This window comes from Amphiprion ocellaris, chromosome 18 (genome assembly GCF_022539595.1).
Source record: "Amphiprion ocellaris isolate individual 3 ecotype Okinawa chromosome 18, ASM2253959v1, whole genome shotgun sequence".
NCBI classification, from domain to species: domain Eukaryota; kingdom Metazoa; phylum Chordata; class Actinopteri; family Pomacentridae; genus Amphiprion; species Amphiprion ocellaris.
This window is the reverse complement of record NC_072783.1, coordinates 27,477,531-27,493,259: the sequence shown is the minus strand read 5'-3', so window position 1 is coordinate 27,493,259 and position 15,729 is coordinate 27,477,531. Positions and strand designations below refer to the sequence as shown.

Here is a 15,729-nt window from a genome sequence, read left to right as displayed (position 1 = left end):
GGAACACAAGATAAATGAAAAAAAATATGAGAAAGAGAGAAACAGTCTGCCAGAAAACAACACATGTTCTAATGGCTTTGGTGCTTTCATCTGCATGGATTTAATAAAACACCCTCAGAATAAATGAAAAATAAACACTTTAATAAGACAGATGGAGCAGATGGAATAAAACTTGATTCATTTAAGACAGTCAACTGTGGGCAGTGAAGCGATTTGGGACTGAGTGGAATATTTCAAGACAAAGGCAGAGTCATAGAAATACAAACTGAGGAAACAAGACAGTTTGAATGGTAGCAGTGAGCTGGATGGTTTTAGGCATATCGTCTCTCAATCAGCACAACGCCAGGAAAAGGTATAGAACAGATGAAAGCAGATCATCACAGAAATGTCCTGACTTAATTATTAATTTGACATTATTAGTAAAAACCAAACAGGCTGTTAATCTTTACACAGTTTTCAAATTGTTTGCATTAGTAGCTGCATTATTAAAACTCCATCACAGGTCCATAATGGGGTTAAACATACTTCAGGATTTCAAGCACAAATTTAGAGTTAGTCTTAATGTATTTTTATATGTACTTGTTGAAGCTTTCAAGCTCATTGGTGCGAAAATATACAGCCATTACCCATCAAGGGTGATTTTTAAAACTTGTTTTCTCACTATTATAACTGGATAGGAAGGGATGTAGAAGGAAAATATCTGTAGAAAAGCAAAAAGTGTAACTACTTGACTCTGTACAGCTCCAAATCACAAGAGACCCATTACCAGGCCCTACACAATGCATTATTAATCAAAAACACTATTGTGTCCCATCCTTGAGCACATTATTGAACATTGCAGGCTCTTGGTCTGCAGGCACAGTTTTCTGGGGGTGTACATGTGTAGACTGAATAGATTAGTGAATAAAGACCAAAGGACATCTGACCTTTAACACACAATAATGCATAAAAATCAGAACACCTGCATAATACTACTAGGTTGTGTGTATGTAAGAGAAAAAGGAACGGACGCAAAATTTGAAAACTTAGAAATGTGACATAAAGACAGAGATCCAGATGGGGAGACAAGTTGAGAAGCAGGGAGGATTGTGTTGGTTTGCTTATATGTGTGTGTGGACATCTAGAAAACTTCACATTTACCGTCCATGTGCACACCAGCATCTGAGCACGTCCAACAATATAAACACACGCGCACTGAATGGTCTCATATCTGATCTGCCAGACATAAAATTGGGTCATGGCCTTCTGTGCTGCCATGGAAACCATGACAAATGCTTTGCTGTGATTTGCTGATTTTAAATAAATGAGGAAATTCAATGAAATTGGTTTCTTTATATGGGAAATGGGATAGAAAATGGAATTCATTAGGGGAGTTTCATTCCTTACCATCTTATGGCTATCTCTCTTCTGATTTTTTTTGCTTCTGTCTTGCAAAATGAACAGAAAAAACACAAGCACGGGCAAAGAAGAAAGAGACAGATAGTGCCTACACAGTAACTGTGTCTAATTTAATACAGCAGACCATCTAATATAAATGGGCTCTTTTCACTGTGACCTCACTTTATAGGATGTGTGACTGAATACTGCACTCAGCAGCACCTGATTAAATTGACCCATGTGTTAAAGCATACAGGCAGAACCACATGAAGCTGAGTGTGTAGCAACACAGAGAGAGACCGAAGGAATTGTCCAAGAAAAAGAGGCACAAAGGGCAATTAGAGAACTACGAGAGGGAGAGAGCAGAAGAAAAAGAGAGGCAAGAAAAGATTGGGTTGAATGAGAGGGTGATAAAAATAAAGAATAAAGAGAATATTAGGAGAAAATGGAGAGAAAATGAGCATTGTGGCAGTGCATTAATAGAATTTTTACAGGACATTAGCTTAACTGAATACGGCTACACTGCTGAAGTGCCATCCAGGTACAAGGCCTGGAGTGAAAAGTAATCATCACATCTGCCTCCTCCTTCAGCTCTTGGTGGGGGAGGAAAGAGGGATTCAAGACAAATAGCAGTAGATAGATGGGACCACAGAAGAAATGAATGTAATTCGAGATAAACTCTGTTTTATCTACCATTTAACCTGAGATACTCTGATGAAGGACAGAGAATATGCAGTACAATTTCTAAGAGCTTAAAAGTTGGCTATACTCTTCTGTGTTGACTTGCTTACTGCAGTGCACAGGCCTGGTTCCTGAACAAAATACTTAGAGTACATCTGAACATTATGCATACTATTAAGGACACTTTAAAAGGATTGTTGTGACTGATTATCGCCCAGTTTAGATACTTCTGCAGTTTGAATCAACCATAACATGCAAATGCACACATCTTTATCTCCATCAACGATCCATCAATAGCAAAGGTATGTTTTAATTAACCTTTAACATTTCTTGTAACCAAAGAAACAAATTAAAGAAATGCTTAGTTTATATTGTAGTCATGAATGGCATTTATTTGATGAGAGGCAATACTATTGCATTGTTTGTTTCCAGTGTGTATATGTTTTGATACGTAAAATATACTTGTTTAGCTTCCAAATGGGTTATTGTGTATAAAATAGCAGTGGTGACAGTAATAAAAAAATAGTGTGTTATAGGCACAAAGCATGGTCCCCAATGAAGAGATTATATTGGAACAAAGCTGGAAAAGTTTTAAAGAGTAGTAAGTGAGTAAATTGTGTTGTTCCATTTCAGCAATAGTTTATTTTATGAGTAAGAATGTCATCCTTAAAGTCCGAGAGAGATCATGGCTAATTTCAGAAAGCAAAGTATGACAGTGTCTTTGCAGGAATATTCTAGTCTAGTTTTTTAAACTATGAGTTACAAAATGAACACCTTACCTCATTGTAGAGGTAAGTTTGGTATGTTTTTAGACACACCTGCACAGATTTTTATTTACTGAGTTGTCTTGTTCAAGTTGCAGCCCAAAGTGTGAGGCAAATCATGTGGTGGGAGTGAGCTAGTGGTAATAAGAGTAAATCTGAGGCACATGGACGAGTCTTTCTAATAACTTTGCTGCTGGTAATGTTACTGTTGTCGGTGTTCAACTTCAACCTTTCCAACCATTTTTGAAGAACCATCTAACGATATTTGGACAAATACTCGGAAACCTCTCCTAGTGTTTCTGTAGAATATGGGTGAACGGAAATCACAGTTGTGTAGACCAACATGATGCAGCAGAGCTACACAATTTCTATTCGCATTTTACATTGTGCAGAACACAACCATCTCCACAATATTAAATTCTCAATTACATTTTGATTGAAGTCTCAAGCAAGCATAAGTTATGGCAACTGGACTAACCTCGTGTGAGTCGAAAACGTTTCACCTCTCATCCAAGAGGCTTCTTCAGTTCTGAAAGCCTGGTGGGGAGTACCAGATATTTATCCACCAGGAGGGTGGTGGTAAAAAACAAGTGGACCACCACCACCACCCTCCTGGTGGATAAATATCTGGTACTCCCCACCAGGCTTTCAGAACTGAAGAAGCCTCTTGGATGAGAGGTGAAACGTTTTCGACTCACACGAGGTTAGTCCAGTTGCCATAACTTATGCTTGCTTGAGACTTATCATGACCTGGATGACTGAGAACATCCACAGATTTATTTTGATTGAAATACATTTTCTGCTGGATTATGTTTGTTAGTGACATATAACGAATCTATTCCTAATCATCATATCTTTGCCATTTATTGTATTGCTTTACTGTTGCTTTTTGTTTGCCAACCAATTATCACCATGGCAACCCGGAAAATGGATTAGGGGCTTGACACTTGTATTGAGAGGGTCATATTTTACCCAAGACCATCCTACGTTTGTAAACCTAACCGAGGATTTTTGGTGCTAAAACCTACAAAAAAACGTCCAAGGTGTAGTTGTCGTTATGAAAGCGTTACCCAAAGTGTGATATATTCCTAAATCTAACTACATACTTTTGGTGCCGAAACCTTTCTTACAACGTTGCAGGTGAGGAAATACATTTGGCTCAAGACAAAACTATGCTTCCCCAAAACCAGAATTGAGAATGCAGTGTAGCTGTAAAGGGAATGTAACATTACTGAGACAGGATTGCATTGCAAGATGCTTCGTCCTACTCACCACCCACAAATAAATGACGAGACATTTATTATTCAAATTTCAACTGAGGGTGCAAAAATGCATTCTTCTGCGCCCCAATAAAACCGGGCCTGTCAGTGTAGATTTGTATATTATTCTGGTTTAATTTACGGTCACATCACTTGGTTTGGACCTTTGTGTCATGCTGCATTTGCAGTCTGGAGATGAAGGACAAAGAAGTCAATAAATGGCTCATACTCTGAGTGCTTGCCATTGATAACCCATATGAGAGGCACTCGTCTTGTTACTACACACTGGCATTATAAATGTCTATTTTATGCTGCATAGGTGAAAGTAAACACAAGTAGCAGTAGTGATACATTGTGGCTCAAGGGCTTTTCACTATTTGTTTAATTAACTGAAAGGTGTAAAGAAGAGACCTCAAGTGTTTTTTTTTTCCCCCAGAGAAAGTGGAGGCATTTTTAATTTATTATTTATTTATCATACTTTTGTTGCCTTTGGTGATGCCGACACTGATGCTTTCCTTAAAAAGTATTTCCAAGATTACCTTTACCCCAGCGAGGCTGTCGGAAACTAACTGTAACAGAACCTTCGTCAAACCATAAGCTGTTATATTTGGCTGCTACTCATGTATTGTATGAAATAATTATTTTATTTCTCTTACAGCTAAAGCATTATAACTGGTCAAGCTAGATTAGCAAAGCTGAGGATATTTACAGCAGCACACTAATAATATTAGAGCAGTGAGAAAAGACGATTATATATTGTTACTTGCAATTTGTATACTGATGCAGCTTGAATTATTGGCTAAATGATACATTTAATGCATCACAGAAACATTACTGTGGATATACATTATTGTGAGGAAGCCTGCGTTAAATGTGTGCATTTTTCTGTGCATGTACATGTGATATACAAGTGTGTGTCTGACTGTTCAAACCCCATCTATTCTAATCACTATTGTATTAGATATTAATAAAACCATGCTCCAAATTTCAGTATTTCTTTCTTTCATGATATTTCTCTGGGTAAAATATTCTTCAACTTGCATCTTGTTCCTCTCCCTCTCTTGTCTTTCCTTGAGTTTCTATCCCTTCTGCTAACAACAGCCCAAGATAATCACCCTAAAGCTAGAATCTCTATTAAATCCGTAACACTATTTCACAGCCATACAGCAATACAAGGCATTATGCATACAAACGATTTCAAGACTAAATTATTCTTCGACAGCCCTGTTAGGAAGATTACTGCACAAACAAGCGGAGACACACACTTGTATATATGGTACGTACACAAGGAGGGATGAGTTGTGAGTCACACACATTGTTGCTACACAATATGATGACGACACAAACGCTCATGTACAGTGTGTACAAAGATATACACGTGTCCTTACACACATTGTAGCTGCCTTTGTTGGTAATGTAATATTGCTCAATTGTACAAAACTCTGATAAAACACTATAAGAATCAAATCTACATCTTTAATGACTCAAATGGCCAAAAACTGTATGTCGCACAAACTCTATATCTTAAACTGCATTGTTTAAAGACAATGCAGTGAGGGAAAGCTGCAATTTAGGATTACCCCTCATTTTTCAAAATCCCCCCACTTCTACCTTTTCAGCTGGTACCACTAAATTTAATCACCACAAGGGATCTTACTTCAAAATCCTGTCCAGTGGAAATTGAGATGAGTGGCAATAAAAAGGTAGATTTGTTCATATAAGTAGCCTTACGTTATGTTCCCCTACAGCAATAAGCTGAATGAGCAGCAGTGAATAATGTGCAGGAAATATTTTGTCCACTGTTTCACCTCTCAGGCCACTTACAGTACAGATTATATACTGTCTGAACCTCTGATAAGTGGAAGTTGTACCTGCGGCCTGAAAGCTACAATGACTGTATCTCCAGTTTTTACACTTAATTCTTATCTAACAAATACTACAATTGCACACAAGTCAAATATTAAGCATAACATGGATTCACAGCTAAATATTCAAAATAATTCTGGGCTTTTATTCTTTAGAATGCGACATAATGTATTTAATAAAGCCTAAACACTTGTATACTAATTTAGCTTCTGTCAAATTATAGCCTGACAAAGAACCAACAAAATGTGCTAATTACATCTCATTATTATTCATAACTTGAATGCAAATATTGAAAGTGTGAGCAAGTCCCTTTCACTTAGGCTAAAAAACCATCATTCAGCACTTGAAACATTTTTAGCAAAATGGATTCATTATGGTGAAGCAATTTTTAGAAAACACATATAGACTATTCATTTTCATGCAAAAGCTAAATACTGCACCATCTCTTGGTATTCAGTATTCCTGAATGAAAGAAAGTGATAAATGGGGGAAATTGAACATATCTTCTTGCAGTATAAAAGCAGCTTGTTATTGGACCCAATTTCGGCTCATATTATAAAATCCTTAAAGCGACGCTGCAGGACTTTTACATATAAATGTCTGTTACATTCAAGCCTTGCCCAAATGAGTAGACACAGTGCTGATTAGGCCTATTAGCATGTAGTTAGGAGTAGGCCGAAGTTTTCAATCAATGCCCACCGTTATCCAGAAGTGGTTTGTTTGCTAGAGATGGAAAGGTGGCCAGCCATAGTGGCAGAGTGAATGGTGGCAAAACCCAAAGAGCATCCAAGAAAAGTTTGTGAGGATCAATATTTCAGTCTCCAAAACAAAGCGTTTAACAGCGATGATGCATGTCATGATCCTGACAGTGTTTGTGCAATTACTCTGACTGCAAGAAGGGGTTTGATAAGTGGCTGGCAGCCTAATCAATAATTAACGGTCAAATTTCACTTCCTTCTCTATTCCTGAAGCACTAGACAAGGCTGTGCATGCTCAATTCTGATATTTGAACAGTTTATATATATCTACTTGCAGGCAGCATCCTTGATTTCAAAACTCATACATGACATCCTGCTGAACCGTACAGATCCACAACATTTGCTATGTTGTGTCCACAGTCTGTCAAATACCAAAATCTGAGGATACTACATGAGTCGGACTAAATCACAACTTCTGCCTCCAAAGAGTTCCCTTTCAGATGCTGGGAACAGAAAGCCTACTTTTAAATTCACCAATTGAATTAAATATTTAGGTGTTCATGTCTCATCGAATCTCTAAGATCTTCTATCTCTCAATTTCAAACCTTTGCCAGTGTTTTGAGAAATATTGAAGACCGTCTAAATGGATGGAGCAATCCAGCACTGTCTCCATTAAATTGTCCATACAGCCAGAATGGGTTTATTTCTTCGGAATGATCCCGAATTCCGACAGGTTAATCACAGCATTCTATTGGAAACACCATACGGAAACTCCCCAGTTCCTCACCACTCACACTTTAAGACTTAGTACTTATTGATGAAACTATAAAAACACATCAGTACTTCAAAAATCAAACTGTGAGAACAATCCTGCTAGCATGGTAGAAAGCCACTCTAAAACCACTTTAACGCAATCCCATGTTCACAATCAACACCATACCACTGTTATTTCCAGCTTTCCAAGAGAAAAAAAAAAAAGAGCTTGCAATCACACACATTCTACTCAGACGTCATCAAGAAGCTCTCACTGGTCTCTGGCCTCAGCATTTTCAATTGCACTATCCATCTAGCTGCGCCCGGCTCTGTGAAAACCACCCATAAAAACTTTCTAATAACATCTTTAATATTCACCGAAAAATGAGATCTCACTAAACCGGAAAGTTACATTTTACCTGACCACCTGTTATCAGACCATGAAAATATGGAAAAGCTAACAGCTGCAGTGAAAGACGGGACTGAGCAGCACTATGAAACACGGCTCCTGCTGATTAGCTTTGTAAGGGTGAGCTGAAACCTTCCCATCACCACAGGCATGAATATCTGCAGTCGGATGAGCACAGTAATTGCGCAAATTAAACAACCTAAGGCCAGAACACTCAACACACCACTCATCCCTGTCTTCATACACCCTTGTACCATTATTTCACATCTGAGTTTCTATACAACTACTTCATTTTCATTAAGCACCACCTACACCTAAACTCCAACCCTACAGCATCATCTTTATGTATCAGCATATACTTTCATGTCTTTCATGCTGATGACAAATTCAATAATACTAAGTTGTTTAGATCAATATTACTACGTCACACTGTAATATTTTGTGGTATGAATCTGACAAGAACAAAATCTCATATTATTAAAGAACACATAAAATATATGGGCTATGAGTTCACGAAAAGATGACTGAAAACCCACCAATGGCACAGTATAGTGATGTACTTTTGCAGTACGAGGCACAAAGAAAATGAGGTCAAATCTTTGAATAACGAAAGACTGTCGTTCATAGTATACGACAATGTACTTAGTGTTGTGAAAGCTGTTCTGACCTTCTGATAACACCCACTGGAATGTACCAGTGGAAGGTGTTATTTCACTAATGAACTGTTGAAAATCACTGAAAAGAAAATAATTCACTCTTTTAGGGTGAGACAGTTTTGTGGAAAAGGTTTGGTCAGACTTTCCCGCAAAAACAACTTGGTTAGGTTGAAGGAAAGATCATGGTTTGGGTTTAAGATGCTCAGGTTACACATATATGTCAACATATAAAGGGAGTCTGTATACTAAATATATTTTCCCCCATTTAAATTGCTTACGGAAGTGTGCATAAAATCATACACTTTTCTTGCTGTATTGTCACAGCATCGACTTTGAGACACACAAACATCATAATATGTAGTCGATTCTCCGTTTGATGTATATTCCTCTGCTGCAGTTTGGATTTAAAATTTCCCTTTGCATCAAACACATAACACAGTATGCATATTTTTAATAATAAACTGTGAATACGTCATACATTTTGCTCCTATTCATAGATCCGACTAATTCTCTATGGATTTTTCTATTGCGTGATACAGATGGGCATCTATCAGTATATACACTGCGGCTCTTCATTGTCATGGTTACAGTAATTATTAAAAGAAACGATGGTGACTCCAACAAGAAACAACTGCTGCCTCCTGTGTCTCACATTAAGAGCTACACAGTAAGTTTAGAGTCACCAGTCAACCTAATGTGCATGTCTTTGGACTGTGCACTCAGAGAAAAGCCATACAGGCCTGCAAACTCAGCAAAGAAAGATTCCAGCCCCCTGAGCCCCCTATGAGACAACAGCGCTAACAACCACATTATTGCTTTATGTATTCTGTAAATTATCACTGCTGTTATTACGAACCTCGGTTTTATCTCCCAACACTGTGCTCCATGGAGACCTATGTACAAAATACTTTGGAAAATGTATTATTTCTTTCTACTTTCATCTAAAATAACTCCTTGTTCCACATACATTTTCTTACATTCAATTTACCAACAGAGAAGTATGTAACTGCCACATGATTTATACAAAAAAAAAAAAATACACATTAAATCAGGAGCTGTGTTATAAAGAGTCATCTATAGGTATAAATATTTAACATGTTGGAATTAAGATGCATTTTTTTCATAATTTAACCCCCTTTTTAAACCTTTTAAACTCCAAGCAGTTTCTGGGATTTTTGCTCCTGTTACACTTTTACTAACCATGGATTCATTTTTTCAATGCAATACAAAGTCCTGCACCTTCATAGAAACAGCAGACCATAACTAGAAATAGACAGAACTTAAATGTCAACTGTGTAGTATGACATGCCATAAATTTTAGATAATACAAATTTCATAATTGTATTTTATTACTTCTTTTATAAAAATTTGAATTTCAGTTTAATAGTGCCTGAATGTTTGTTACATGACTGTAGGTTGCAAGCTGAATCAGTGATAGCTTTTCAATTGCACTGGGAAGTGCAGATTTTTTAGGTTTTCACAGAACCTGCTTAGAGTATTTAGTTAAATTATTTTGCAAATGGCTTGGAGACATAGAATGAAGTGATTTGAATGAGATATTACATTTTTTATGTCTAGTTTTGATTAATTTTCGCAACAGATTGGTTTCAGAACTGTTAGAAAATTGAAAATCTGATCATCCTCATGTTTTCACAGATTCCAGCTCTGATAAATGGTGTAATTTTGGCATTTTTTTTGAAAGACATAGCTGTCAAATCTGTTCAGGTTTTGGGGCTCAGAGGGTTTAAAATAGGGATTTTTCTGCTATTTAATGTCTCCCGCAAGTACGCAAGCAAACTTCACCCTTGTGTCAATGTTAAATGAGTGAAGGAGAGGTGTAATATTGCGTATAATATTCATGTGGCATTTTTATAAGTAATTTAATTTGAGGCGTCCTTGAGCTCTTCACATCCTATTGTAAGCACTGTAAGTAATTAATGAATCTTCTTGGTATTGTCATTGAATGCCAACAATGGTGGCAAGCAGGAAATGCAAATCAAAGCCCAAGATGTAATTACTACTTCAAGGCTGATGTGCGCAAACACTCGCTTAAGATCAGAAGAACACAGTAAAAAGGAAATATTAGAAATAAGAGGATAGATAGCTTTGAAGGATGCATTAAGCCATCAGCAAATACAGACATGCCAGCTCTCTTCTCCGTCTGGTGTTGCTATGCTAATCTCTATTTATGTCAGTTAGGATTACTGTGATCAGGTCTCACCATTTAAAAACTTGGTGGAAAAGCGGACATGGCAAACACTATGACAGGTCTTTGAGCGGTAATCTATAGGCTGGAGATAAGAGAGTGATTTAAGCTTGCAGACAAACATTGGTGGAAAGAAGTTTTCGGACACCCCACACATTTGTGAAATATTGCATTAAGAATCACTCTTAGGTCTTCAAGTGCAATTTCTTTTAGTACAGTCACAGCCAAAACACTAAACAAATCTGAAAAAGCCATTAAAACTTAAAATTGATTGGTTCCTTAAAAATACATGACAAATTTTGAGTATTGGGTCATTTTGGTACCAGTGATCCACTGATGAAGGTTGTGCTTTTTATTAAAAGACATCATTTTTTTTGCCGTGCTTCGTGTCTGTTATGTGGGGCAGTCTGAGAACCCAAATGCAGGCACAGAAACTGGCAGGCACGAGGGAAATAGGCAATACTAGTTTTATTTTACTCACGAGAACAAAAGCAGATAAGGAAATTTGAGCAGCGGGGAAGAACAAAACTAAACAGGCTATCAAACAATCGGAATTCTACATAAACTTTATCTAATCAACAGAAATGCCAAAAAAAATCAACAGAACATTACAGACACAAGCAGAGGTAATCGACGAGGCAAAGGACTGAACTGAGGCATTGGATTTTTCCAAAAATATTTCATGATAATGTTTGAGATTGTGTAAAATTTTAAGGGTGTCCAAAAACTTTTTTTCCACCACTGTACTTGTCTGTCTACACCCTTCCTTCTAAAAAATCGCGATCCTTCTTTCAGGCCAGCACAGGCCTTAATTAACTCAAAATCAACATAGGGATTAAAATAACCAACTAAAATGAAATCCATCCACAAGTAACCACCTCCTCTTTACACAAAAATGATGTTAATATAGACACAGAAGACACACAAGCCTGCGATGAAACAAACCCTGAAGTAGACTTTGGCGTTTGTTGATACGCCTCTGTAAAGTCTAAACGGCCCTGGGATCAAACCAGGAGCCACTAATGAGGTAAGAAGGTCTTAAAAACATTGAGCTCAGGCTGGAGACAAAAAAAACACATTGAAGATATCTCCTTTGGTGTTCAGATAAAAAGGTTTTTGAAAGCAACGTGAAGAGAGGAGAAGAGAAGAGAAGAGAAAAACACAAAGCATCAGGGTCTGAGAAACCAATTACTTATACATTTCTATAAAAATAACTATTAACTTGGATTTAAACCACGTATCACTGAAAAAATGACTGACAAAATCATCACAACCAGGCATCAAAACACAGCTTAAAACCCTCAGTAAAGCCCATTTCAAGCCTAATTACTCGTCTATTCTCTTTTCATTGACCAGCAGATTCTCTAAAAGGTCAGATCTATGTCAGCCTGTATGAATAAACTTTGTTTCCTTGAGTTTGCAGCTCTTCTTTCAGGCTGGAGCTTCAGAGCACCCTGGTTCAAGGAGTGCATAGCCCTGCATGTAATTTTTTGAAAATGTTTTGTTGTATTGTTGTTCTCTGTAAGTCACGGGGAAACATTCTGTACTTTATGTTTTGGAATGTTTGTCTTCTTCTATTTGTGGTGATATCTTTTTTAACTTGTGCTTCTGATTGCAAGCCAATTTCACATCTGGGAGAACAAGATGACTGAACTGAATCCAAAAAAAAAATAGTTATTGTTGCAATTTATATTAAAGTAAACTTCATGGGAAATATGTTTATTTGCTGAGAGAAGATGTACCTCATAAATATCAATCCATTTAACGTGACACTACAGCCAGCAGCTGCTAGCTTAGCATGACATAAGGTCTGGAAACAAAATCCACCAGCCAGCACCTCCAAAGTTCAATAATTAACACACTACAACTCAAAAACCAAGGTCTTGTTGACACCGTGAAGTTGCCTGGCAACTAGCAGAGATGCCAGGAAGTCATTGTGCCTTACCAGAAAACAGCCCATAATCCCTGTACACATGGAAAGATGCAATGACATTCATGTTTTTTTTGAGGCTGAAGCTCGTGCTCAGTAATTCACCTCAAACCCAATGACCTAATGTCCTAATCTTCTGCAACAGAGATCAGACTTCAGCTATGACACAGTTGGCACAGATATACTGAATATTAATGAGTGTAGGCTACATGCCATGCCAATCAGCCTCTGCTAAAAGGTCAAGATCATCTAACAGTGTTTGTTTGTCATATGGTAAAACGTGATGATTGTATTACAAATGTGAATTTTAACGAAGAGCTGGCTTGTCCCATCTTGAGTACAGAACTTTGTTTAAATCTTAGAATGAAGAAGGCAAAAGGTGAATACTTTACCATTGGGGCTTTCTTCATCTATGGCAACGATGGTAGCAGGAGGACCCGACCGGGAGAGTTTACATTCTGGAGAGGCGAAAGAGAAAAAGAAAAAAACATAAAGTTGGCATTGATTCATTCAGGGTTGCACACATCCATTTTTGAAAATCTTGAAATATGAATCTTTACTCTGAAGCCTGTGAGTGATCACTTCAAAAATAGTAGTATTTCCAGTGCCTTCATATGAGTTTTGGTGCCATGACTAAGAAATGCTGGAAATACAAGTGCAATAAATGTGTGGAGATAAATAAAGGATAAGCTTGGCAGACATGATCTAGCCTATAGCTCAGAAACTTCATTCTTCACTCTGTGGTGAGAGGAAATGGACTGCGTAGCAAAAGAGCAGACGAATTATTGGAAGGAAATGTAGTAGAAAAAGAAGTGAGGTAAGGGAGGGAAGAGCTGGCAGAGAAGAGAAGCTAATGCCCATTTTTTAAACGACAAACATAACCCAATACAACCACCTCCCTAGGGCCAGCAGGAGGGTTAATACACTAACACAGTGACTGAACACAGTTAAAAGAGAAAGAAAAATGAGATTGTTCTTACCCTCGTACTGCCAATCTGCAGAAAGAAGACAGCCGCAACCCACCAGGAAGGAGGGCAGAGGGTAGCAATCAAGAAAGGATAGGAAGAAGGAAAAAGCAGAAGAAAGAATAGCCATGAAAGAACCACCAGAGCAACCAGCAGAAAGAGGAGTCAAACTTGAAATGCAGTAAGCAGATTTTCAAGTTTTGAAAAAGATAGGCGACTATGAGTATCATTTGGACGCTCAGTACACAAGTGTATTAATCTCGACAAGCTTTTCCACCTTCGTTCACATCCGCCACCCACACTTTCTGTGTTACTATGAGGAGAAAGTATTTTAACCCCGTCTGGAGGCTTAAAATGGTCCTATTCAGCCAGAAAAAAACACCACCACAGACATTCAAGCATTTTCTTTCATCCCTCTGTCCTTGCCAGGACACAGGAAAACAAGAACACCCACATTCGCAGGCCAACGTTATTGTACAGCTCTCGAGGATGGTTGGGAAAATCCCAGAGGAAGGCTGAAAGATATATCTGCTCACCTAGAAAATAGACTTCATGGAACAATGATCACACTTTCTCCCTCTGCCAGTCTGTATCTCTCTGTCTTCCACTCCATGATAAAGCATTACAGCTGTGTGACATTACAGATTATCTCCAGATTCGTTGGTACCTCTTTTTTAGTAGAAGATGGTAGAGAAAGTCCTCAAATACAGGTTAAACTGTCCGAGACCCACAGATGAGCTTATTTTAGTGCTGAAAATGATTGGTTTTCTAAGGAGACATGCTCCTTGTTCACACATAAAACCATTTCAGTTTACCTTTTACTCTCTTAAATGTATAGGATATTTGGTGGCAAATCTGCTGAAACAATACCTACTTTCACAGTAGTAGAACTAGCTCCTTGTTAGTTTGTCCCCAGGTTGAACATTAATAGGCTAGAAAACTGTTGTTCTACCTAGCATTCTGAGATATTTGCTCTGATAGCACCACAGGATAAATAAATAACTTAAAACTGTAGCTAAAACTAGTTTATTCAATAATGCCTTCAACATTCATATTTTTAACACAATTTTTAATAATTAAAATCACAAAACTAATCCAATTTTCATCAAAATACCCAGCACATTGTCGTTCTTGTTTCTCGTCAACCCAATCTTCTATATTAAATGTTTTGTTTCCAGTTTGCTTTGTGAAATACCTTTTTGATAACCACTACCTCAACTGCTTTCGTCACAGTTTCTTCACAGGGCATTTGACAATCTTTTACTGCACCAAAATACAACCTATTAGCCTAATGGAGGACTTAACTTTCCAATAAGAACTTATGGTTCCAGCAGTTTCTAAAAGTAGAATGGGAAGCAGAGCCTTTAGCTATGAACTGCAATAAATTAAAGTCATAGTGAGGCTACTGGGGTGGATGGTTGGACATAGAAAGCACAGGGGTCATCAAATATTTACCTTCTGCACCTCAAATGTTGCTATGTATAGTCTAATAATTGCTTTAAAAAAAAAAGATAATTTGGTTAAATATTAAAAGAATATGTAGGCATTCTGGTAAAAACACTCATTTGCCAGTACTGCTATTTTTTTTTCTTTAGTCTAAAGGTTTAGCAAAGCTCTAAACATGATATGTTCTGATCCACTCATGCAACCCTTGGAATATACACTGGGTGTCAAGCTATTCACATTTTTGCCTCATGTCAGGCTTTTAATATTTTAATACTTAACCAAGACAACAATCTCTCTCTCCACCCAAGTGATTTCAGTTGTCTAAACATATTCACAAAAATGCTATTTATGCTTTAATTGCCAGAGCGTTTTGCAGACACGGTGTCTCCTCATTCCATTGCAAAAATACAACTAGCATTTTGTATGATATGTATATGAGATATGCACTCAGTGAGCACTCTAATGCAATACAGCACAACAGCTCTGCCAGAAATTCTACTTTCACAAAGCGGATGCATTCAGAATTTTTGTTGATGTTGTTTGTCAGAAAGTTGACGGGCCAAAATTTGACCCCATAACCCCAGTGAAGCTTTTCCAAGGGTGCATCTCAGGTTAGCAATCTAGAAAGATGCATGAGCCATGGAACAATAGTCACTAGTTACATCACTCACTACCAGCTGGCCTGTGTGTGTGTGTGTGAACAGCAGATGACAGATGTG

General features: G+C 37.6%; 1 protein-coding gene across 5 annotated transcripts in view; it reads right to left on the bottom strand.

Moving 5' to 3' along the window:
• The window catches only part of pcdh15b (protocadherin-related 15b), a 221,237-nt gene that overhangs the window by 144,997 nt on the left and 60,511 nt on the right, over nt 1-15,729 (bottom strand). For all 5 annotated transcript variants that reach the window (XM_055004449.1, XM_055004448.1, XM_055004450.1 and 2 more), the window contains 2 exons: nt 13,580-13,594; nt 12,992-13,057 (listed from right to left, as the gene is read on the bottom strand). In XM_055004449.1, the coding sequence (XP_054860424.1) occupies nt 12,992-13,057; nt 13,580-13,594 (81 nt within the window). The remainder of the gene's footprint in view (nt 1-12,991; nt 13,058-13,579; nt 13,595-15,729) is intronic.